The sequence below is a fragment of the Poecilia mexicana genome, unplaced genomic scaffold (genome assembly GCF_051168715.1).
Source record: "Poecilia mexicana isolate PSO_F unplaced genomic scaffold, ASM5116871v1 scaffold_19, whole genome shotgun sequence".
NCBI lineage: Eukaryota > Metazoa > Chordata > Actinopteri > Cyprinodontiformes > Poeciliidae > Poecilia > Poecilia mexicana.
Genome location: NW_028263388.1, coordinates 23,724,206 through 23,747,542, shown reverse-complemented (window position 1 = coordinate 23,747,542; position 23,337 = coordinate 23,724,206). Strand labels below are relative to the sequence as shown.

At 38.2% G+C, this 23,337-nt stretch overlaps 1 protein-coding gene across 2 annotated transcripts in view; it reads left to right on the top strand.

The window, feature by feature from the left end:
* The first annotated feature begins 2,105 nt into the window (after positions 1-2,105).
* Positions 2,106-23,337, top strand: part of taok2b (TAO kinase 2b) — a 33,517-nt gene continuing 12,285 nt past the window's right edge. The window contains exons 1-17 of one of the 2 annotated variants that reach the window (XM_088016321.1): positions 2,106-2,748; positions 6,836-6,976; positions 7,932-8,003; positions 8,916-9,017; positions 9,527-9,572; positions 9,655-9,751; positions 9,921-10,034; positions 11,348-11,439; positions 11,522-11,615; positions 12,720-12,801; positions 13,618-13,785; positions 13,902-14,108; positions 15,241-15,452; positions 16,145-16,322; positions 16,398-16,526; positions 17,586-17,789; positions 18,691-18,930. In XM_088016321.1, the coding sequence (XP_087872447.1) occupies positions 6,845-6,976; positions 7,932-8,003; positions 8,916-9,017; positions 9,527-9,572; positions 9,655-9,751; positions 9,921-10,034; positions 11,348-11,439; positions 11,522-11,615; positions 12,720-12,801; positions 13,618-13,785; positions 13,902-14,108; positions 15,241-15,452; positions 16,145-16,322; positions 16,398-16,526; positions 17,586-17,789; positions 18,691-18,930 (2,169 nt within the window). In that variant the 5' untranslated portion in view covers positions 2,106-2,748; positions 6,836-6,844. Of the gene's footprint in view, positions 2,749-6,835; positions 6,977-7,931; positions 8,004-8,915; positions 9,018-9,526; positions 9,573-9,654; positions 9,752-9,920; positions 10,035-11,347; positions 11,440-11,521; positions 11,616-12,719; positions 12,802-13,617; positions 13,786-13,901; positions 14,109-15,240; positions 15,453-16,144; positions 16,323-16,397; positions 16,527-17,585; positions 17,790-18,690; positions 22,788-23,337 lie in introns of those variants that run through there. The other variant, XM_088016320.1, reaches the window with a different exon arrangement.

The following is a 23,337-nucleotide window of genomic DNA, read 5'->3' as shown; positions in this document are numbered from 1 at the left end:
AGTGTGAGAAACAGAATTTATTACAGTCAGATCACATATGAATGCTGTTACTCCACCCAGTTTGTTTTGTTTATTATAATAAAAATGAGGAATTGGAATAAGGAAGCAGTGACAGGTCAGACAGGATCATATTATTGGGTGGATAAAGTTAAATCACTTTAAAAAAAACTTATAGTCTAAAAAATGTTGGAATCTGCTTGGATTTTTTGGTGGAGGTAATCTGGGACTCGCTTGTTCTGTGTGCATATCCTGCATATCCTGTCTGCCGAAATGGAAAAACATGCAGATTACACCTTGTGGATTACATAAACAAGCTCTAATCCAGAGAAGTCATATGTGTTATTGCGCTGAGATAATTTCCCATCAAATCAGTCTGACAGATGGGAAAACTCAGCGTCTGTCAGCGCGACAGGAATTACCTTTAAATCCCCCTAACTAGTCACAAAGGTAATCCAAAGAGTCATTTACAGGAAATTAATAAATTGTTACGTTTTGCATTATGCAACAGCATCACGGTATAGCGTCTTTATTCCTTCTGGGCATCGGTTACGTAATAATCTGTTTATCCAAAATACAGGTTTTAGAAAATAGATGGATGGAAACATCAGGAGCAGCGTAGATATATTGTTATATTATTTAAATGAATTATGTGCCATCCAGGCCATTTGTCCACAGAACCAAACATGTAGAAGCAGAATTCAGCTTCTATCCACCACAAATCTGGAACAAAGTTCCAGAAAACTTCAAAACAACTGAAACACTGAGTTCCTTTAATTCAAGGCTAAAAATCCAGAAGTGCTTTTAAACCATGATAAATATAACTTTGACCAACGTTTTTGATGTGGATTGATGATTTTTGGTTCTTCTCAAAATTAAATATCTGTTTTTGGTTTTCACGATGATGATGTACGTTGTTTGTGCGCTTCGGATGTTTGTACGTTTCTTACGCATTTCTGTTTTAATGTAAAGCACTTTGGCTCTCCTAGTGGTTTTTGCTAAAGAAATGAAGTTGATTTTTTTTAAAATAGTTTTACAATGTTAAGAACTTTAAACTCACTGAAATGTACAAATGTACAACACTTGACCATACCTGAAACAAATCCAGTGATGTAGTTTCTAAGGGAAACTTACGCCACTACACATGCAAACAACTTGTTCTGGGAACAACTGGCAGATAAGATATATTTAATTTTCTAGTTCTTGGGTGCCACACCCCTTCTGATGCAGCCCTGGGCAACCGCCCATATCAAAAAACCCCACTGTATGCATGTTTTCATTTAAAATGGTTAGTTTACAATAATTTATGTGCATTACATTTAAATTAACTATGTTATATAGTTATAATGTCATTATTTAATTAGAATTAATTATATAATTATTATAATAAAAAAAAAAAAAAAAAAGTATATTCAGAGGTGGGTAGAGTACCCAATAATTGTACTCAGGAAATCACTTTGGAGAAATTAAGATATGGGGTCAGAGCAAAGACCAGTAAATTTAAGGAAATTTGGGATGCCTTCATGCAATTGTTGGAAAGTAACCAAGCTGAAATGAATTAGTGCAGTGGAACAAAATAAAAGAAACACTTAATAAGATTAATATTAATTCATATAACTTATATTTATTAACAAGACAGTGATGCCTTATTTAGGCATGATAGATGGATGATTGAACCTTTACTTTATTTGTATATTTTTATGCGTATTTAGCCATGTGTACTTTTTACCCCTTTATTTTTAATATGGTTTTCATTGTTATTTATACTACTTTTTTTTTAGCTAAATATTATTTTATTTTATACTCTTATTGTTAATTGTGAATGGGAATGTTCAGCGTTTGTATGTTTTCTATGTTTCATATATGCAAAACTCAATACAAATATTGTTTAAAAAAACTAGTTACTGCGCAACTCTCTAAATTAATAATAAACTAATATTTAGTTTGTTATATAATTTTATTTAATTTACTTTTATTAACTATGTTAATAAAAGTATAATAATACAAAATATGACATGCTAGATTTAGAAATAATGGTTAGAATTAATAAATTAAATTAATGTAATATTTTTAATACTTTTTATGCTGAATGATCTCATATTTTCGTGGTGTTTTGATGATTTCGCCTCGGCCACATGGGGATACTGTTATTGGACACTCGCCTGCTTCTCAACCCGAGAAGAAGAGCACTTCCGGTTTCCTCTCGGCTCCCGCCCCGCTCCGCCATCATGAAGTCCTGAACAAAAAAACGGATGAGAGCCGAGCAAAAATGGGGATAAAACGGAGCGGAGAGGCAGCTCACCGACAGCGTTAGCTAAAATGTCACTGCGAATCGGAGTAGGGAGCGGAGTGGTGGATTTTAATGAGCCGGTCTCCCGCTGAACGACGTCCTCTATCAGCTCTGGCCGTTGACGTTATTCGGTTAGCCGCGGTGCTAACAGCAGCCCCGGAGCCTTGGCCCTGATTTTTCTCCCCATTTTCTCCGGCAGGGCAGCTGCGCTCGTGGGTTAGCTGGCAGGCGGCAGTCAGCTGGCTCCACTCATGTCAAGTAGCAGAAAGCTGCTGGGAGCACCGGGATGGCCGGGGGTTTAGCTACAACCGTGACGGGCAGACGGAATGTGGGCTGTTCGTGTTGAATAGACACCAGAGCTGAGGAGGAGACGGGAGGACAGGGGAGGGAGAAACCAAGATTTTCCTGCCAGGCCAGTCAGCTAGCTCTAGGGCTAGCTACAGTGGATCCCAAAAGCCACGGTAAGACTTGATATAAATCATTTAAACTGCTGTAAAACAAAACAATCGTTGCCTCTCTGAATCATTATCTATTGTTAAGAACGGACACTTCTTAGGATATTTACAATTGAAACAATATTTTACACCCTTTTTTTTGCAACCATATTTGGCGTGTCACGAAAACATTTTGCTAGACGATAAATTGTCCTAGAAATTATTGAAATAAACCATAATATTGTTTTGACACCATTTTCAAAGAATATGAAGGTATGCAATAATGCATTCTAAAATATTAATAAACTTTGAATTCTAATGAACATTTAATGCTGGAGCTGGAAGACATTTTAAATATCCGAAATACATAAACAAAACAACAGAAACAAATAAAACGAATTATAAAATCTTGGTCAACAAAATTATCCTTCAAAAAAGGGCTAATTGAGACTGAAGCACCAAACTGAAGACTTTTGTCATCCAGTTTTTGGTAGAAAGAGAAAAACGATAAATCATGCAAATGGAAATTGAGTTTGTTTTTATCTATCATGTGATTAAGTGATTCACTGCTTGACACAGGCCTACTAGTGTGTAGGCTTGTCACAAGAACAAATTATTGTGCTTTACCATAATATTGTAATTTTGAGGCCATTTTCAACTAACATAGTTGGAATAAAAATGACTTTAATGTAAGTATATCCACCTAAGGTTAAAAACTTTAATGTCTAATTTAACTGGAACTGGAACACATTGTAATACCCAAAATAAACAAGCAAAACAACTGATGCAACAATAATTTAAATTGGATTTTTGAATTTAGACAGGGAAAACAGGACTGGGTTTGATATTGATATTAGCATCTCTTGAATGATTATTATCCAAATGAAAATTATTGCGCTCATTTTAATTTATCACTCAATTCATTTATTTTTCTTTTTGTGATCTTGTTTTTATTAAGCCCACCCATGTTTTACATGCAGCTAGAAATATAAAAAATAAGCCTTTACAGAAACCACATCAGTGCAACATAACATCTCTTTTTGTGTTGCCTGCCACTAGGCTCTTAAAACAGATCAAGACGGCCCGGCTTTGGTTGCAATATTTAAACAGCTTCTTGTTTCTAAAGGGAACCAAGTAGTTCCTCTTTGACGGCAACAGAACAACCACAGAATAGCATCTGATGTGGCTTCGTTTTGAAGTTTGCATTCAAAGCCCCTGGGCTTTAGAGCTATTGTCCTGTTGGAATAAAGCAGAAATGGACTCACAGAATCAATAATTATTGTAATTATACTCCACCTTTTGCCATGTTAACGTAATAATCAGCCTGTCTGATGGCGTCTCATTTCAGTAGATGCTCACTTCTGTCATAGCAGCGTCCACGATGCTAAAACCGCACGAAGCGTTAGAACTACACAGCACACGAAAAAGAGAGGATTGCATGATTTTCCAATAGGATTATCCAATTGCAATTAGAACTGCATGATATATATTTATCAATGCTGAGACCATTATATCATTTGCAATAAATTCAGAGTTGAGTAGTAAAATTTCTGAATTTTCTACCCACTGAATGAAAAACAAGCATGTTTTAACCAAAAATTCACCAGACGGACACATACCTTTAACTTTTTGTTAAAGTTTCATAAGTTTTTTATTGGAAAAAAGTTCTTTTGCCTGATTTTGTTGGGGGCGGGGGGTTGTTAGTTATAGGAATTGTCATTTTTGTCCCTAAATTTGATGATGTAATTTTTAAATATTAAATGATTGATAATTTGATCAGTTACTCAGTACCTGAGAAGACTTTTTACCAAATATTTTTTCCTTTTTTTTTTTTTTGTTTGAGTAATTTCTTGGACGGCTACTTTTTTACTTGAGTACAATTTTTGTCTACTCTTCTCCGTCTCTTTATTCCAATGGACATAAGACATTTTCTGGCGTTAGCTTCCAATTTTAATAGTTCAAACACCAAATATGCTTTAATATGCAGTGAAATCTGTCTACTGCAGAAACTAACCTCTACAGACTTCCTTAGCTCCAGTTTTGGTGATTCAGCCAATCAGCACCAAGGAAAGTAAACGCAGCTCCTGGATTGGCTGCTTTGTAACTCCAGCTATTAATATGTGAAGTAGCATTGTTGCTACCCCAAACTTCAATGTATTTCATTGGATTTTATGTGACTACCATAAACACACATTTCCATCAATGTCACATGGTGGAGGAAGCATCATGCTGTGGGAATGCTTTTGTTGTTGTTGTTGTTGTTGTTGGGAAGATGGGAATGTGGATGAAGCTAAATGAACCAGAAGGAAATCTGTTGGATGCAGCAAAACACTTGCTTACATAAAGTCAGAGCTACAGTAAAGTGCTTCACATCAAAGCATATTTATGTGTTAGAATTTCCTAGTCCAAGTCCAGTGGAGAAAATGTATGTTAATAGATGCTTTTCATCCAGTTTGACTGAGCTGAAGCTGTTCTAAGCTGTTAAGAATGTGCAAAGGTGCTAACATAGCATGGTGTTAGCACATGGTGCCGCGACAAAGTGTTGGATTAAAAATAGCATGCCACACTTTTCAAATGTTTTAAAAATTTCTGAACAGTTTGTGAGTCCATCATAGGAAATGATAGACTCACATAATGCAAGTCTGTGGCTGTTACTCGACTGAAAGCATCAGGGGTGTGAATGTTTTTGCACAGATGAAGATTAATACCAACTGATTATTGGTATTAATAACTGATAATATGATAGCCAGCCATGTTTCATCAGACCAGTCAGAATTTGAGGATAGCAATTATTTGATACATTTTGCACATTTAATCTCTGCATTTATGACCTTTTAAAATATTTTGATTAAATATCATATTTCTTGTTTTATAAATAAGTCTGAAACTGTAACCTTTTCTAACAACGTTTTTCTTTTGCCAAGTTACAAAATATAATATAAAGTTGGGAACAGTGACTGAAACTAAATGCTGTTATCTAGGCTCTCAGAATAAATAGTTACAAAATAAATGTAGATTCAAATTAACCAGTAACATGTTTTAAAACTTATCTGTCAGCTTTAATAAAACGGTTAAGGAGTTGGTGGCATTACAATAAAACCATTTATGGTTTATTATGCCTTATCCTATCAGGATAATAAGTTATCAGTGGTAATTTAAATGTGGTGAACTGTGCCGCTTTAACCTTTGGTTACCTTTACAGAGTGGTTATTGGTTACAGTTTCATTTGGTTCAGGGAAATCTTGTGGCCTAACTGCTCTGCCCTGCAGGAAAATCCTCCAGTTGTACAGTTTTATCCTAATCAGAATTCAGCAAGGAAAGACTTTGTCTACATACTTTACTGCTGCATTTTATCCCAGTTTCAGTTTTATTCTGGAAGTATTAATTCTCCTTCACTTTTCCCACATTTTATCGCTTTACGGCAACAGATTTCAGTTAATTTTAATGTAATTTTATGTGATTTACCGACACAAACCAGCAAGTAGTTGTGACTGGGTCTTAACTTGTCCCAGAAATTATTGTGATAAACGATAATATTGTTTTTTTGAGACCATTTTCAGGTAACAATAATGGCATTCAGATCAATTAATTTTAAATTCTAATGAACATTTAACACTGGAAATGGAAGAGATTTAAAATATCCAATATGAATTGAAAAAACAACAAATAAGATGAATTATAAAATCTTTGTAAACAGAACTGTCTTTCAGTAAAAATGGCTAGTTGAGACCGAAGATTTTTATCCTCCAGTTTTTGGTAGAAAGAGAAAAACGGTAATCATGGAAATGATTGAGCTTGTTTTAATTTTTTATGCGATTAATTGATTTGTTGCTTATTTCAGCAGGATTACACACAACCGAAAGCATGAATAAAATGAATCATGATGTCTTTATGAATAAAATTGCCCTTCAGATCAGAAGTCATTTTAATTCATCATATGATTGTTTATTACTAAGTTAATTTCTTAAGCTTTGACTGTTTCAGTTTTTCATGTTTTGCTCCGTTTAAACCAGACCTTTTTAAATTATTTTGTAAGCCGTGTTTCCGTCAGAGGTGTCAGTAGTCGTTCAAACAGCAGACGCTCACGCTGCGTGTGTCCTGCGCTCCCCGCCAGGCGCTGGCCATGCCGTCGAGTGTGCGGGCCGGGAGCCTGAAGGACCCGGAGGTGGCGGAGCTGTTCTGCAGGGAGGACCCTGAGAAGCTCTTCACCGACCTCAGGGAGATCGGCCATGGGAGCTTCGGCGCCGTCTACTTTGTGAGTTTGCTGCTGTGTGTTTGGATGTCTTGATGTCTCCTGTGTCTGTCTGTGCCAAATCTGTCACATGAAAGACGCTCTGATGTTTATTTACTAAAGAATCTGGTTAAAATCTGAGTCAGATGAAACGCTGTGTTTGCTGCAGGTTGCCCTATTTTTTTTAAAATAAACCAATCCAAAGAATGTGCGAAAAGATTTCAATATGAGGGCTGCATTGCGATGATAGCTTGCAGTTTAACCCTTTAAGTCTCAAATCTCTGTATGAAGTTCTTTCAATGGCCTGTGAGTAAATTATTTGGCCAATTTCTCCAAAACAACCTTAACTTTTAATATCTAGCAGTTATTCACAACTTACAGTCTGTTAAGAGTGTTTTATCAGATTAAAATGAAGAAAAACCTGCTTCCTGTAATGGCGGGAGTGAAGTTACCGTAATAACCAAATATTTCCTGGGAATCGCCTCCCCTTTCAGAAACCGCTGAATGTTTCAGATAGTGCAAAGTATCGCGGAGTTACAGCACCGCAACGTTGGCTTGTGAAAGTGTGTCATTGCCAACATATTCGGCTTAATTTAGTTAATTCATAAATGATACAAATTTATCTAAATCTGCTTTTATTTATGAATAAGTGACCAAAACCCTTAATTTACTGATCAGAAAGTAGATTTTGTTCTATATTTTTCCAGTTGGTACATTGAAAATTTGCGGTTCTTTTTTTAATAAGGCGAACCAATATCCAAAATAAATAAACAAAACAGAAAGAATAAATAAAATGACCTATAAAATCTCTGTAAACAACATTATCCTCCTAAAGATGGAAGGTGAAGGCAGGTTGATGTAATCCTGTTTACTTTGACATGTCCAGTTTTATGAACAGAAGACGAATCATAGTTTCTTTTACAGAAATCAAACCTTAATTTGAGCTAAACCTGAAACTCATTCCTCCTCCCCACTCCAGGCCCACGACATCCGCACCAATGAGGTGGTGGCCATCAAGAAGATGTCCTACAGCGGCAAACAGTCCAATGAGGTACGAGACAAAAAGTCATTTAAATCAGGCGTTTTCATTGTTGGATAAAATCCTTCAAAGTTCTTGATATTCAAACTTCATAGTTTAGTAATAAAGTTCAGTCTAACATCTGATTAAAAGCATTAGATTAAACTTTTTTTGTTTTACTTCATTTAGAATTAGTAAAGTTATTTTTATTAACTAAATGCAGGAAAACTTAATTCTTGCAGAGATTTCTTTTAGCTTTCTTTGTATTTTGTGTTTAAGCATTTAATTTGAGCAGGAGCTTCATTTACCCAGGATTAGTTTAGATTGTTTCAATGTAATGCATATTTATTATTTGTAATTGCTCAATGATTTATTGATCTGTGTATAATTGTTACTATTAATAATGAACATGTATTTTATTTATAATACTCTTTATATCTTTAGATCTCAAAGGGCAAAAAACAAAAGCAATTGTAACGAATAAAAATAAAAGATTAAAACCAATTTCTAAGAAAATGAACCAAATATTTTCCTAAAAATAAATGTATTTTTTAAACAGTCAGTGGATTGTGGTGCCTTCAGACTGTTGATCAAAATAAAGCTTAGTTTATATTTTATACACTAATAAACTTAATTCAAATGTAAGGATTTTCATTATTATTTTATATTTTTTATTAAATTAGTGTTTTTATTTCTTTGACTAGTCAGGTTTATAGGGACTTTTTAAAACACAATGTTTTAAGTGTTAGTTTATCTTGTCTCTCCTGTAGAATGCAGTACTGTTAAAAATGATTTCACATAACAGTGAATTAAAACTCTTCTTTTTTTTTTTTAGTTTATTTGCATTGTTTCTGTTTCAAAGTGTGGTACTGAAAATGCCTGAAAAGTGTTTGAGTTTTACCGTTCGACCCGTGGATGAGTCAGCTGGTTCTGTTTCTGCTCCAGAAATGGCAGGACATCATCAAGGAAGTGAAGTTCCTCCAGAAGCTGCGCCACCCGAACACGGTGGAGTACCGAGGCTGCTACCTGAGGGAGCACACCGCCTGGGTGAGGCTGCGCTGCACCTGCAAATGCAACATATTTACAAACACTGAATTTAAAAAAAAAACTTTTCTCACCATCTGATATTAAATCACTCTAAAATTTGCAAATGTTCTCTGACTAAAAGAGCAGGAACTCTAAACCTCCAGTATTTATTTCAGTAATGTCACTTCATTGTTGCACTTCTGCTGCTGTTTGCATGTCGTAGTCGTCGCAGCGTCTGTGTTTGACTAATCCGACTCGGCTCCACAACTTCCTGAAATGGCAGGAAGTGAGATTAGATTTCAGGTTTAGCTCCTGGTTCCTTCTGGGCTTAATAAAACTTTTATTCCCAGAGACGATTCGCTGAAAACCTTCGGCATATTTGGAAAAGCTAATGAGGTTAAAAAGCAATAAAACATTGATAAGTAGCTAGATTTCTGCAGCTTTACTTCAGTGCTGGAGCAAAACAAAATGGCCACTGTGTGGTTGGACGTGTCCAAACAACAGCGCTCTTCCTGTTTGCTCTTTTCCAGCTGGTGATGGAGTACTGTTTGGGTTCAGCCTCCGACCTGCTAGAAGGTACAAGGGAACAAAACATTTATCGAGATTTTGCTGCGTTTTCAGTCTGTCGTTTATGCAAATGTAAAATTTCTCTCCACAGTCCACAAGAAACCCCTCCAAGAGGTGGAAATAGCTGCCATTACCCACGGTGCTTTGCAGGGACTGGTCTACCTTCACTCTCACAACATGATTCACAGGTGAACCTCGCTTCTCTTCAGCCGCCCCGCTCTCTGCGCCCACGCTTCTGACGAGAGGCAAAGCAGTTCTGATAACAAAGCTTATGCAACACTGTTTATGCTGCAGCGACATCTCATCTCTTCCTCTGTGCTTCTGTTTTTCTTCCATCTGATGCTTTCTGCCTGTCAGGGACGTGAAAGCAGGAAACATCTTGCTAACAGAACCGGGTCAGGTCAAACTGGGAGACTTCGGCTCTGCTTCTATTGTTGCTCCGGCCAACTCCTTCGTGGGAACACCTTACTGGTAAAACGACCACGGCGCATTTATTAAATGTTTCATACACACTAGGATTGAAACGATTAGTCGTGATTAATCAATCATTGAAATAAAGTTACCAAAGTTATTTCAGTTCGCCAAATGCCAGAAAATGTGGCAAGAAAATGTTTTAAACAACTTTCTTTGAATTCAGAAGTTTACATACTTTTGGTTGGTATCAGGGATAAACTGAGTCTAACCTGCAGTCGGAAACTTGCACCAGTGCAAAAAGCTAGTAAGGCTGCAAATGACAATTAATTTTGATTATTCAATCAATTATCCTGATGGTTAATCGATTAATCAAATAAAAATGGTCACATTCTGCATGTTTTTATTTAAACTTTTTATGCAATTTTAGAAATGGATTAAAAATGCAAATAAACAAATCAAGTTCTCTTTTAAATAACAAAATAAACATTCAATGTCTGAAATGCAACTACACACCATTCCTTGACTCTAATAAGCTTGTACATCTTGCTAATACGTTACCTTTGAGTTAGTTTTGTCCTATTTCATATGTACTAAGATATTTACACTAGAAACTAGATTTTGTGTTTTTGCAGTGTGTTCTTTTAAGAAGGAACTGGAAAATGTTATTTGTACTTTAAATACTAACAGTTAGAATCATGTCTCTTTTTGGGGGGGAAGGTTATCAGCAGAAATTCCAACTTTTTGCCAACATGCTGTGGCAAAAATAAAGCTTAACAAACTTTTGAAAAAAATGTTGTGAAATCAAATAAAACACTGCAACTTAATGGAGGAAAAGGCAAGTAAACAAATAAATTCCTCTTTTAAACAACAAAATAAATATTTAATGTCTAAAATGAAACAACACACCGCTCCTTTAGGAACTGCTCGATCATTTAATGATTATCAGTTAATGGTTAATATATTATTAAGTTAGTTTATAATTATTTGAGAAATCGATTAGTCGTAGTGAATCTCATTAATCGTTCCAGCCCTGCTCTAGACGTCTGCTTCATTAAATCAAGAACATTTACAATCCTTAGTTTCCTCTTCCTGAGACTCTTATATGACAGTCAGAGCCGCTGTAACACTGACTGCTAGAGGAGATTCTTCCTGCCTCTGTTTATCACCATCTACGACTCTCTGAAGAAAATTGTCGGATATAAGTTGCAACATTTCATTTCCCTCTGAATTTAATAAAATATTTTTGAGTTTGATTGTCGTCAGTTGATGTTGTTCAGACTCTGGAAACGGATTTGCCTGCAGGTGCAGCTCTGTTGCTCCACGACTAAATGGAAACAGAAAAGGATGGAAATGTTGTTTTCTCTGTGCAGGATGGCGCCTGAGGTGATCCTCGCCATGGACGAGGGACAGTACGACGGGAAGGTGGATGTGTGGTCACTTGGCATTACCTGCATAGAGCTGGGTAAGAGGAAAACTCCCATTAGCGCGTTAAGGACAGAAGTTCACCAAGCTGAAACCATTTCCTCTTTCTTGTCGCTTCGCAGCGGAGAGGAAGCCGCCGCTGTTCAACATGAATGCTATGAGTGCCTTATACCACATCGCCCAGAACGAGAGCCCCGTGTTGCAGTCGAATCACTGGTGAGAAAAAGCTTTCACATCCATAAACCTCAACACCGTTTGCAAAGTTTTAGATGAATAAAAAACGTAAAATGTGGTTAGAATATCTTTGCTCCCCTGAGATAATTAAGCCTTTGCTTCCATGTTTTTTCCACCTGATTCATTGTTTTCTCATGGGCCTCTACTGTTCAGAGGAAACTGTTGGAGATTCTTATAGGTTGTTATGTTTAATTTAGAGAAAACTCTTAAGCCCTTTTCATCCTTTATGTCACGATTATTGGAAAAAGATGGGATAACTTTATTAGGTTTTAGAGCTCTATCTACAGAGCAGGTTAAGAACAATAAGTGCTGTTCAGAGAAACTCAGGCATAAATTAGTAACAGAATAGGCAGCAAGAATCACCGTATATTCTGGACTTTGTCACATCAGTCAAAAAATTTCATCAAGAGGAAATCAGTCAAACTATGGGGGCTGGAAAATACGATAAATCAAAGAGCGAGTAAAATAAATTGGTCACTCTGAATCTGAAGCCTCGGATTTTAAATTTTTAAAGCTAAATTTTAATGTGCATTGTTGAAGCGTTCCACAGTTTGGGAGCTTCAACTCCTCTGCATAACCTGCATCCAGCCTCGAATCGAACAAAGAACAATTACTGAGCCTCTTAATATTATTGATCTTCGTCTTATTGAAACCAAGAACATTAAAATTAATCCGATTAACTGGAACCAAACCGGGATCATCGCTGTCTTGTTCGCTGGCTCTGGGTAAAAATTGAGCAATGACGCCTTGTACCTCTGGAAGTGAGAAATTGAAAACCATTCCCTAAAAGAAGTGAAGTGAATTACAGCAATCAGCGATGATGGGAAAACAGTAGTTAAAACAGTAACATTTGGGTTTCCCTACAGAGTTTTTGTGTTTTCAGGATGAATCATAAACCTAGTTTTTGTATCCTGCTATGATAATTAATAACATAATAATTTCCTGACTTGGCAAATCCGTCAGAGAGAGACTGGATGTAGAAGTTACCCGTGTTCTTCAGTGGAAAGTAAACCTGATACTCGGCAGCATCTTTAAACCTTTTTGAACTGCTACTAAATCATGATTTTTATTTGTTTTCTGTTCCAGGTCGGATTATTTCCGCAATTTTGTGGACTCCTGTTTGCAAAAGCTGGCCCAGGACAGACCTACCTCTGATGTGCTGCTGAAGGTACGGACAGTCGGAGGAAAGAGGTTGGAGGCAGCAGAGTCTTCAGATTGGTTTTCAAACCGAGAAATTAGAAGATAAAATGCCTTCAATTGTAGGACATTTTATTTTAATACATCTAGGGCCGAAACGATTAATCGTGATTAATCAATTGTTAAAATAATTGTCAAATAATTTAGAAATTGATTAATCGTTAGCTGAACCAAAAAAAGGCCATTTGGTGACAAAAATAACATATTTACAACCATTAAGCCAAAACTGTACAAAATGTAAACATTTTGCATTTAAGGCATAAACCTTTGTGAATACGTTTTATCTTGTTTCAGATTCAGTAAATGGAAAGCTAGGTTATTGCATTTTAGACGATAAAATGTTTCTTTTCTTATTTAAAAAAGGAACCGAATTGTTTGCATATTTACTGTTTTTCTAATATTGAATAAAAGAAAGGAAAGTGGTTAAATAAAAAATATGCAATTTTTAACCGATTATTTGTAAAAAAAAAAAAATCAATTACTAAAATAGTTGCAGCCCTAAATTCATATTTTTATGAATTCATAAAATTAATAAAAAACCAAGTGGGTGTACTTGCATTTTTATATCACAAAATATATGTAATTTATATTTATATTAAACAAGCCCAGGAGTCAAACTTTGTCCTAAAGAGTAATTTAATTTAATTATTCCTACATGATTTTGTCGCTGAGCTCTGAATCATAAACGGTAAAATCTCTAAGTTTTCCAGATTCACTCATAAACTGTGGATTCTCCTGTTGGAAACGTAAAGCTGTTGTCTCATCCCGTCTCTGTCCCGCCGCCCAGCACCATTTCCTATGCAGGGAGCGTCCCATGACGGTGGTGATGGATCTGATCGCGCGAACCAAGGACGCCGTCCGCGAGCTCGACAACCTGCAGTACCGCAAGATGAAGAAAATCCTGTTTCACGAGGCTCACAACGGTCCGGCACCGGAAGGAGGGGATGAGGAAGAGGTGAGGCCGAGAAGGCAGTCTGCGTTCGTTCATGCCTTCATCCGTTTGGGATCTTTATTACCTTCATCCCTGCAGCTCGAATGTTTGAATCCAGCGTTTCCCTTTGCTTCCTCCAGGATGTGGAAGGGTACATGCTGCGCACCGGCACCGTGAACAGCATGGAGAGCTCCCACTCCCTGCCGTCCATGTCGATCAGCGCCAGCTCCCAGAGCAGCTCCGTCAACAGCCTGGCCGACGGCTCGGACGACAGCGGCGAGATGGCCATGATGCAGGAGGGCGAGCACACCGTCACCTCCAACAGCTCAGTCCTGCACAAACCTCTGGTCAGACACGCCGCTCTTTATTTAAGAATATAAATCACTAAACAAGACCACAAAGCCCAAAAACACTACCTTCAGTACAGCATCATTTTATGATCAATGTTTTTAACCAGTAATTGGTGCAGCATCCTTTAGTCATAATATAATATTTAGGATTTTTTGTACATTTAATGTCTGTTAAAAATTAAAACCAAACAGTTTTGGATAATTTTGACTTTTAAGAAACTGCACCCCCTACAGGAAATGTGAAGTAATAGCAACACGAAGTTACACTTCTACATGCAAGGGAGGAAATGTTGTTTCTACCTTCACAGTAGAGTTATTATGCTGCAAATATGCAAAATGAAGCAGCAACAAAATAAATTATTATTTGGCAAAAAACACAATGATTTAAGGCACTCTGAACTGGAGAAGACGGACCCACTTTGGACATCAAGGAGGCTCGTATATGAAGAAATGTATTTAAATTTGCACATTGGGTTTACATTACTTAATCTGGGTGGTTGGGTAGATATGACGGCAAAAGCAAAAAACAGTAAAAGTCAGTAAGCAGGATCATTTGGCATCTTGTCTGTATTTATTAAAGTTTAAAATAATATAAGTAAGAATTCATCTTTTTAATGTGCGTCTTTAAATTCAATATAAATTTCCGAGTATTGACAGAATTAGGGAGCAAATAGCTGAAAACCATTAACACTTTTATAATCTGTAAAAATACTTAGAACTGACTACTTTAACAGTTCAAATGACAAATTTACCTTAATATACATTAATATGAAAAGTTGGAACTGCCTTAGCACTAGCGCAGAAGCTAACATCCATAACTCTAGATTCTCAGTGGTTCAGCCAATCAGCACCAAGAAAAATTAATTACGCTTCTGGATTGGCTGCCAGTAATGTTTCATCTTCCCGGCTGCATTTTCATTCAAATATTTTAGAATGCTCCTCGAAAAAATGTGTAAATAATTTTGAGTTCAACAGAAAATCGACGTCCAGTCGGACTTTTATGGCCGATTCAGAAACATTACACGACACAAACTTTACCTGCTAACAGCAGAAAAGCCAAGATGTTTTATTTTTAATCCTAGAGGCTGAATAAAATAGTTTAAAAACTTTTTCCGTCTCCGTTTTGTAGAGCCATGACAACATCTATGACGATCCCTATCAGCCAGAGGTCGACTCTCAACGAGAAGCTTCGTCTGGCGGCGGAGGAGGCGGCGGCGGCGGGGGAGGCGGTGGCAGACGTCGACGGCGAGACCACTTTGCCACCATCAGAACCGCCTCGCTGGTGACCCGTCAGATCCAGGAACACGAGCAGGGCTCGGCTCTTAGGGAGCAGATGTCTGGGTGAGACCATGAAACGCTTTACATGTCCTGTTTTATTGTTTTGGGAAGGCTGAATACTTTAGATGGGATGTCTGCACATCCTTAAAAAGTCTTAAATTCACTCACTTAAATTAAGGCCTTAAAAAAAACCTTACATTTATACATGTAAAATTAAGGCCTTAAAAAATTATTAATTTAAGAACTGAAGTGGTTGCGGTTACTGCTAACTAGCTGCTAATATGGCCTTGCTAAAAGTATAAAATTTGTGTATATAAAATCAAGGCCTTAAAATGTCTTAAATCCAGTTTTAAAAAAGTAAGTTGGCCTTAAATACATTCATCAAACTTTTTAAATTTCGTCATGGCAGAACTCATCTCATATTTTCTACGTATTTTTTCCTCGTGGGATTTTTCAGTCAAAGTTTGAGTTACATCTTCCTTTGGTTCTGTGACTCACAGCTAACACTCCCTAGCTAGCTAACAAGCTATGATTTTTCCATCGCCAGTTGGTTTGATGAAGTTCATGCATTTCTTTGGAGATATAGGTCTTAAATTGCATTCATAATGTAATTTTAAAAGTCTGAAAGACTCAAATTTGTGTTGGTGAAACCTCCAGAAACCCCATTAAGACTTTAATTACATCAGAGTGGGAGGAAAAGAAAAAGCTGAATTTCTTCCTGCCGAGTGATTTTGATGCGCTGCGTCTCATCGCAGGTATAAACGGATGCGGCGGCAGCATCAGAAGCAGCTGATGGGTCTGGAAAACAAGCTGAAGTCAGAGATGGACGAGCACCAACTGAGGCTGGATAAGGAGCTGGAGAACCAGAGGAACAATTTCTCCATGGAGCTGGAAAAACTGTCCAAGAAGCACCAGGGTGTCCTGGAGAAGGAGGTGAGCTTAGAGCAGCCGAGTGACGCGACACAAACCGCTGCAATGCCTCTGATGGAGACGTTCTGGTTTGTTTAGACAAAAGCGGTCCTGACGGAGGAGAAGAAGTTCCAGCAGCACATTCTGGGTCAGCAGAAGAAGGAGCTGACCGGCCTGCTGGATTCCCAGAAGCGACAGTACCGACAGCGCAAGGAGCAGCTGAAAGAGGTTAGCCTGTCGCAGTAACCACTCAGTCTGTTTGCAAAATTTATCATCTTTCTCTCTTCCCTTCAAAAACCGAATGTCAAAAGTCTTCGTTTGGTGTTTTGGTCTCAACTAGCCACTTTATTTGAAGGATAATTTTGGGACTTCACAATTCATTTTATTTGTTGCTTCTGTTTATTTGTTTTAGATATTTAAAATGTCTTCCAGTGTTAAATGTTCATTAGAATTTCAAGTTTATTGATCCTTGAGAATGTGTTCTTGGATTATTATTGCATTACCATTATAATACCTATAAACCGTCTCAAAACAACAACATTACTGTTACAAGCAAAAATTATTGTCCAGCAAAGTGTGTTATGGTAACAAGCCGAGTCGAAGACGCTTCGACACGAGCAAAACCAAACCAGACGGTCACTTTCTGAGAACGTCTTCCACTTATCTGGTAGCTTCATGAAGAAAACGATTCGTTGACTTGCCATGTACAGTATGAGACATGGTTTGTTAAATACATATTTTATGACTGTTAAAAAATGAACGACACATTTATTCCAGTTTTAGTCGTTTATTCATCTGTCAGAAACTGCAGTGCGCCAAAAATGACGCAGAAAAACCGATGAAGAACTCAAAACCGCTCATCACATAATTTTTTCCTTTTTGTTTTTCATTATGGCGACTGTGTCCATTTTACGCTGGACACAGACCCGTTGTCATAGCAACCGACCGGCGACAGCCCCACTAGCTGACAGAGCAGAGACTGCGTTCAGATGTATCGGGACTAAAAAACAAAAACATTTCCCTCACAAAGGAACAGAATATTCAGTCCGTTTCAGTTTTACATCTTCAGGTTTGGTGTTCATTTTGCGATTATTAATAAGCGATCTCTGAACTTTAGCTGTGGTTGGTTAGCTAACTTAAACATCTGCGCTACCGATGACCTGTCAGAGAGTTGCTGTGTGGGTCGCCTTATTGTTTTTAACTCAACCAAATTCAATAAGGTTGTCAAAGTCAGGCTGGCGTAGCTGACCTACTTCCCCCTCTATTCGTTTTGTAATTTCTCTGTAGGAACTGAACGAGAACCAGTCGACGCCGAAGCGAGAGAAGCAGGAGTGGCTGGTGCACCAGAAAGAGTGCATGCAGCAGCTGCAGGCGGAGGAAGAAGCCGGCCTGCTGCGGAGGCAGCGGCAGTATTATGAGCTGCAGAGCCGCCAGTACAAGAGGAAGATGCTGCTCGGTCGCCACAACCTGGAGCAGGATCTGCTCAGAGAGGTATCACCCCTGACCGGGAGCCCCAATGTAATCCTGGTACTTTTACATAAATCCAATGAATGGGTACCATCACTGCAGATGGTAAATAATGATCCGATTCAGATCGGTTGGCACGCGAATGCTAAAAAAGATTTTTTAAATCAACATACATATATATATATATATATATATATATATATATATATATAAACTCTCAATTTAAAATTATTAGTTTATTGCAAATTTTCCACAAAATAGTTAAAATGATTGTGTTTAAGTAATGCCGACTCCCACCTACAGGTGGCAGTATTTCTTCTACCTCACTGCTGTTTCAGCCGTACTTCATATCAACAGTTTTTACAGACAGAAATTTAGATTTTTTTAAATGTTTAGTGACTTTATTCTCTTAAAATTACGATTCTTGTAATATTATGATTTGTCGTATTTCAACTTTATTGTCTTATGACTGCTTTCTTGTTATATTATTATTATTGTATTCTCATATTTAAATTTTTTTAAATGTTTTGGTAATTTTATGTCTTTATTCTCATACTATTATAACCCTAACTTGTAATATTTGAACTTTATTCCTGTAATATTACAACTTTACTTTTGTACAGCTGTTTTCTCATAATATTCCTTTACTCTAGTATTTAATTTTTTTGTAATGTTATGGCTTTAGTCTCACAATATTTGTAATATTTGAACTTTGTTCTAATATTATTACCACTTCATTGTCGTTCAGCTGTTGTAATAATATTGTCGTTTAGCCCAACGATTCGGTTGTGATGTTGACCTGAAGTCCACATAAACAGAAGCTGTAAAACCCATGGAAACCCAAGTATTGGTGAAAAACCATCCTGATTTTCCAAACGTTGAGCCTTGACTCACCAGCGTTGCTCCTCTTCCTGTCTGTCTGCAGGATCTGAACAAGAAGCAGACCCTGAAGGACCTGGAGTGCGCCATGCTGCTGCGGCACCACGAGTCGACGCAGGAGCTGGAGTTCCGGCAGCTGGGCGTGGTGCAGCGGACGCGCGCCGACCTGATCCGCACGCAGCACCAGACCGAGCTCACCAACCAGATGGAGTACAACAAGCGGCGCGAGCAGGAGCTGCGGCAGAAACACGCCATGGAGGTCCGCCAGCAGCCCAAAAGCCTCAAAGTGAGTGAGGGCCGGGACGGCGAAGAGGCGCCGGGGGGGCGGGGCTTAGAGCCCGACGACGTGGAGGAGTGTGAGGACGAGCCGGACGGAGCTGCGGAGCTCCGAGACGACGAGGTGTTTAGAGAGGAAGGGAAAGGAAGTGAAGAGAGAGAGGTAGAGGGGGTGCAGTGGGCGTATGAGGGCGAACAAAGCGAGGTGTGTCACGTTGAGTCTGATGAAGAGGAGGAGGAAGAGGAGGGCCGCGGCGTGGCTGACGGATGTCCATCCGAGCTGGACGACCTGTCAGAGTTCTACTTCCCTGACGCGCCGGAGGAGCTGGACACGGTCGGCGCCGCGGCCCCGCCTCCCGCGCCGCAGTCCTCCCTGCCCTCCCTGTTCTCCCACGCCGTCTGCCTGCTGCTCTCGCTCTCCGCCGCCGCGCAGCCGTCCAACCTCACGCTGCTGCTGCTCTCCGTCTTCCTGCTGTCGCTGCGCCGCTCGCCGCCGCTGCCCTCGCTGGCGTCCGTTGTGCTGTCGGCCGAGCTCGCCTTCCTGGCGCTCTTCTTCTCCTACCTGCTGCTGCGCTCCTGCTGCTCGCTCTCCCTGTCCTCCTTCCTCTGGCTCAGCCTGTGGGGTGGCGGCGTCTTCAGCCTGGCGCTCGCCGTCAGCCTGGGGCTCTACTACATCCCCTTCATCCTGGTCTCCGCCTCCTTCCTCAGCTCCCCCGCCATCTTCCTTTCTCTCTTTCTGCTCCTCGCGCTCGCCGTTCGGCCAGCTCGGAGCTTCCTCCAGAGGGCGCCGCGGAAGCTCAACCGCCTGTGCATGCGCGTGCTGTTCCGCTTGCCCCGCCCCCTTTTCGCCATGCTGCAGTCGGTTCTGGGCGGCGTGGCGGAGCGGAACCTTTACGAAATGTTCCCCAAAGCCGGGCGCAACTGGGGCGTCCGCCAGTCGCGGATCCCCGTCCCTTTGAAGAGCTTACCCTCCGAGCATCACGCTCGACGCCGTTGCCACAGCAACTCGCGTCTGGCGAAGCTCCTGCTTTGGGTCGGGCGATTCGGGAGACGGCCACTGGGGGTCCTCGCGGACTTTGCCAACACTGTGATCCTGAAACTCGCCAGGCAGGTCGTTGCGAACCTCCCGTCGCGCGTCCGGGTCAAACTCCGAAACCTGGGTCTCCTGAGGAAGGAGCTGCCCAGCCGGTTGCCACGGTTACTGCCGCGGGAGGTCCGGGAGAGGAGGCAGAGGGAGAGGAGGAGGAGGAAGATGAGGGAGGAGAGGATGAGGATGTATCGCGAGGAAACGAGATGGGAGTGCGGCTTGAGGCGAACCGCGTCCGGCAGGTTTGAGAGAGGGAAACTCCGACCGTGGAGATAACAGGAAATGACCCGGTTCTGGTTCCTGCAAAAACACAACAACTTAACAAGGATCATTGGTTTAGTTTCTAGTGCAAATATCTTAGTACACTTCAAAAATAACTTTTTAGCAGGAATTAGGAGCTGGGTTTAGTTAATAATTAATTTTACGTGAAATGATCGGCCATTTTGGCTTAAAATCTGTGAATAATGTTGATGAAAAGTTACTTTTAGGTGATTTTTGTCTCATTTCAAATGTTCTAAGATATTAGCACTGGAAACTAGACCAAAATACTGAAAAGACCTTATAATTGTTGTGTTTTTGCAGTGTATCCCCAGCTAATCCAGAGATTATCCCCATTTCTCATTATGCTTTTTGTAAAAGTTCCTTAAAGCTCCATCAGTTTTATTACTTTGTTCTTAATTTCTAAGAAGAATCTTTTTATGGTTATTTTAAGACCGTTTTGTTTTTATTTTTTAATCTTTTTTCATTTTGTTTTTCTTTATAGTCGTCTCGTTTGAATGTGAGCCGAGAACAAATACTTCAGTGTTAACGACGCTCCGTGAATGAAACTCCTTTATGCTAAAAAAAAAAAAAAAATTTAAAAAGCTGTGAAAAATAATTTAAATTTAAAAAAGGTTTTATGATTTCAGAAGGGTTTCACTAACGTCGCCCTCAACACTAGCAAGCGGTCGGCGGTAATCGAAGTGCAATAAACGGCGGCCATATTTACCGTCGCTTCCAATCAAATCCGTCTTTTATTGATGGAAAGAAACAGAGAAATCCAGCCTTTTAATTTGAAGTTTAATCAGGTTTTTTTTTTTTTTTGTGGGGAAAACAGAAACAGTCCCAAAGCATCACTGGTCCTCCTCCATGCCTTCCTACATATCACTCCTAAATATGGCCGTTTTCTACAAGCTACTTCCTGTTTTATTAGGATCAACACAAACTGCCCTTTACTGGAATTGCATGTTTTCTTGTCTTTCCCATTTTGAAAAGCAGCTGAGAATTTCATTGTTGAATTAAAGTTTCTATTTTTAGGAATTGGTAAAATAGTCAAAAACTTATTTGATGATTTATTTTTTGTTTGTTTGTTTTAGAGGATACTAGAGAAACGATCCCACAGCATCACAGATCCTCTACCGTACTTCCAAATATGCTTTATATGTAGAAATGGACGAGTTGGGGAAAGTAGCTACTTTTTTAATTATGAAGACAAACACACTTGTGCCTTATTTTTCTGCTATTTTCTCTTATTTTTCCCATTTTGAAGCAAGATTACAGTTATTCTAGAATCAGGGAGTAATTATTACCACAATTAAAAACATGATTTATAATTTTGTTTTCTGTGATTTTTGTAAAAATTATTTTTTTACCATTGGAATCCCAAATAAATGTGTTTAAATTAAAGGTTGGATTTCTCTCTGCAGCAGTAAGAGGCTCATTTAAAGTCATGAAAATAAACCAGTAGTGCCAATAAAACGGTCTGTTAAAAACCAGAATGTTGAATCGTTTAAGGCTGTTGATTTTTATAGAAATTCTTGTTTCAGTTTTTCGAACCATTTCGTACGTAAAGCTGCTGAAATCAGCCGTCTTTCAGTCGCATTTAGTTTTGCTACCTTATTGCGCTCAATGCAATAGTCTTGATATGATTTACCGTGTAAACATTTCCCTTTTTAAGAAGAAAAGTGCCTCCTTTCAGCTGTTTGCACAAGTCTTAGTCTGTTTTGAAGAGACGAAGTAGAGTAGAAAACAAATATATCTCTCAAGTAATACTTAAAGCATAATATAATAAAATTATATTTAATATATCAGCATGATATAGAACTTTATTGAAGCCATATTTAGTTGACAATCTTTTGCAAAATGCAGGGCAAGATAGATGAAACATGAATGTGAAAAACGGAGCAACTCAACGACCAAAAATATCCAGAATAAAGGAACAAAATTATTATTTTTTTCAATTAAAAGTCTTTAAATTTTCCAAAAACAGTGCAGCTACTCTTCACCTCAAGTGACTTTTATTTTATTTTATTGGTATCAGGAACCAAAGATATTCAGCGACCGACCAAAACTGTTTTAAGAAGCAAAAACCAAAAAAAATGTCGGATTTTTTTTTTTTTTTTTTTTTTACACATTTTGCTTAAAAACTGTAAAAACCTTTCTATCTTCTAACAGAAACACCAAAGTGCTCCAGTAAAAACAGGAAGTTTTATATTTTTAGGGATCAAAATGAAGGAAAAACATTTAAGCCGTTTATTTACGTGGAGGATTATAAAATAAAAACTTTAGATGTGAAAAAGTCGAGTTTTATCATTTTGTTGGATTGTAACTCGCTCAGTTTCACCTGTTTTTCTGTTTACATGTTGCATTGTGTTTTTCCCAGTTTTATCACCTTGTTTGTTTTAATTTATGCAGTATTTAAGAGTACTGCTGCGTTCTGTACGGCTGTGTGCTCTAAAGAACATTTTATTTGTTATACTTAGATTTTTATTTGCACAGAAATAAATTCTTTTGTTTTGAAATCATTGTCTGTCTGTTTTTATGATTTTTTTTCCCTTTCGTCTTTGTCACCTCATTTGTTTTTTATTCTCCTTTTTTTGTTTTTATTACCCAGAATCCTCTTCCACTTCCTCCTGCATCATCACACGTTTTCTGTCCATTTGTCACCGAAATGATCCATAATTCGCCAAAGTTAATATCAATGACATCTCTTAAAATTCACATATGAATATATTTAGATTTGCACAGTATATATGAAAAAAAGTTTTACAGCTTTAATTTGTGGTATATATTAGCATAAATATATTTCTAAATATTAATTTTTTTGGTGAAGAAAAACTTTTCAACAAAATATTTAAAGTATTTTGCAAAATTGCAACTCAAGAACTGTTTGATCTTAAATTATTTTGAAAAAATTTAAAAGTTATATGTGTATAAATTAGAATATTTTATTATTGAAAAGTTCCTTTATTTCAGTAACTCAGTTCACTAAATAAAATATTTTAAAGCCTTTATTTATTATAATTTTCAGCTTTTTTCTGACATTTATCATTAGAATATTTTACTTCAACC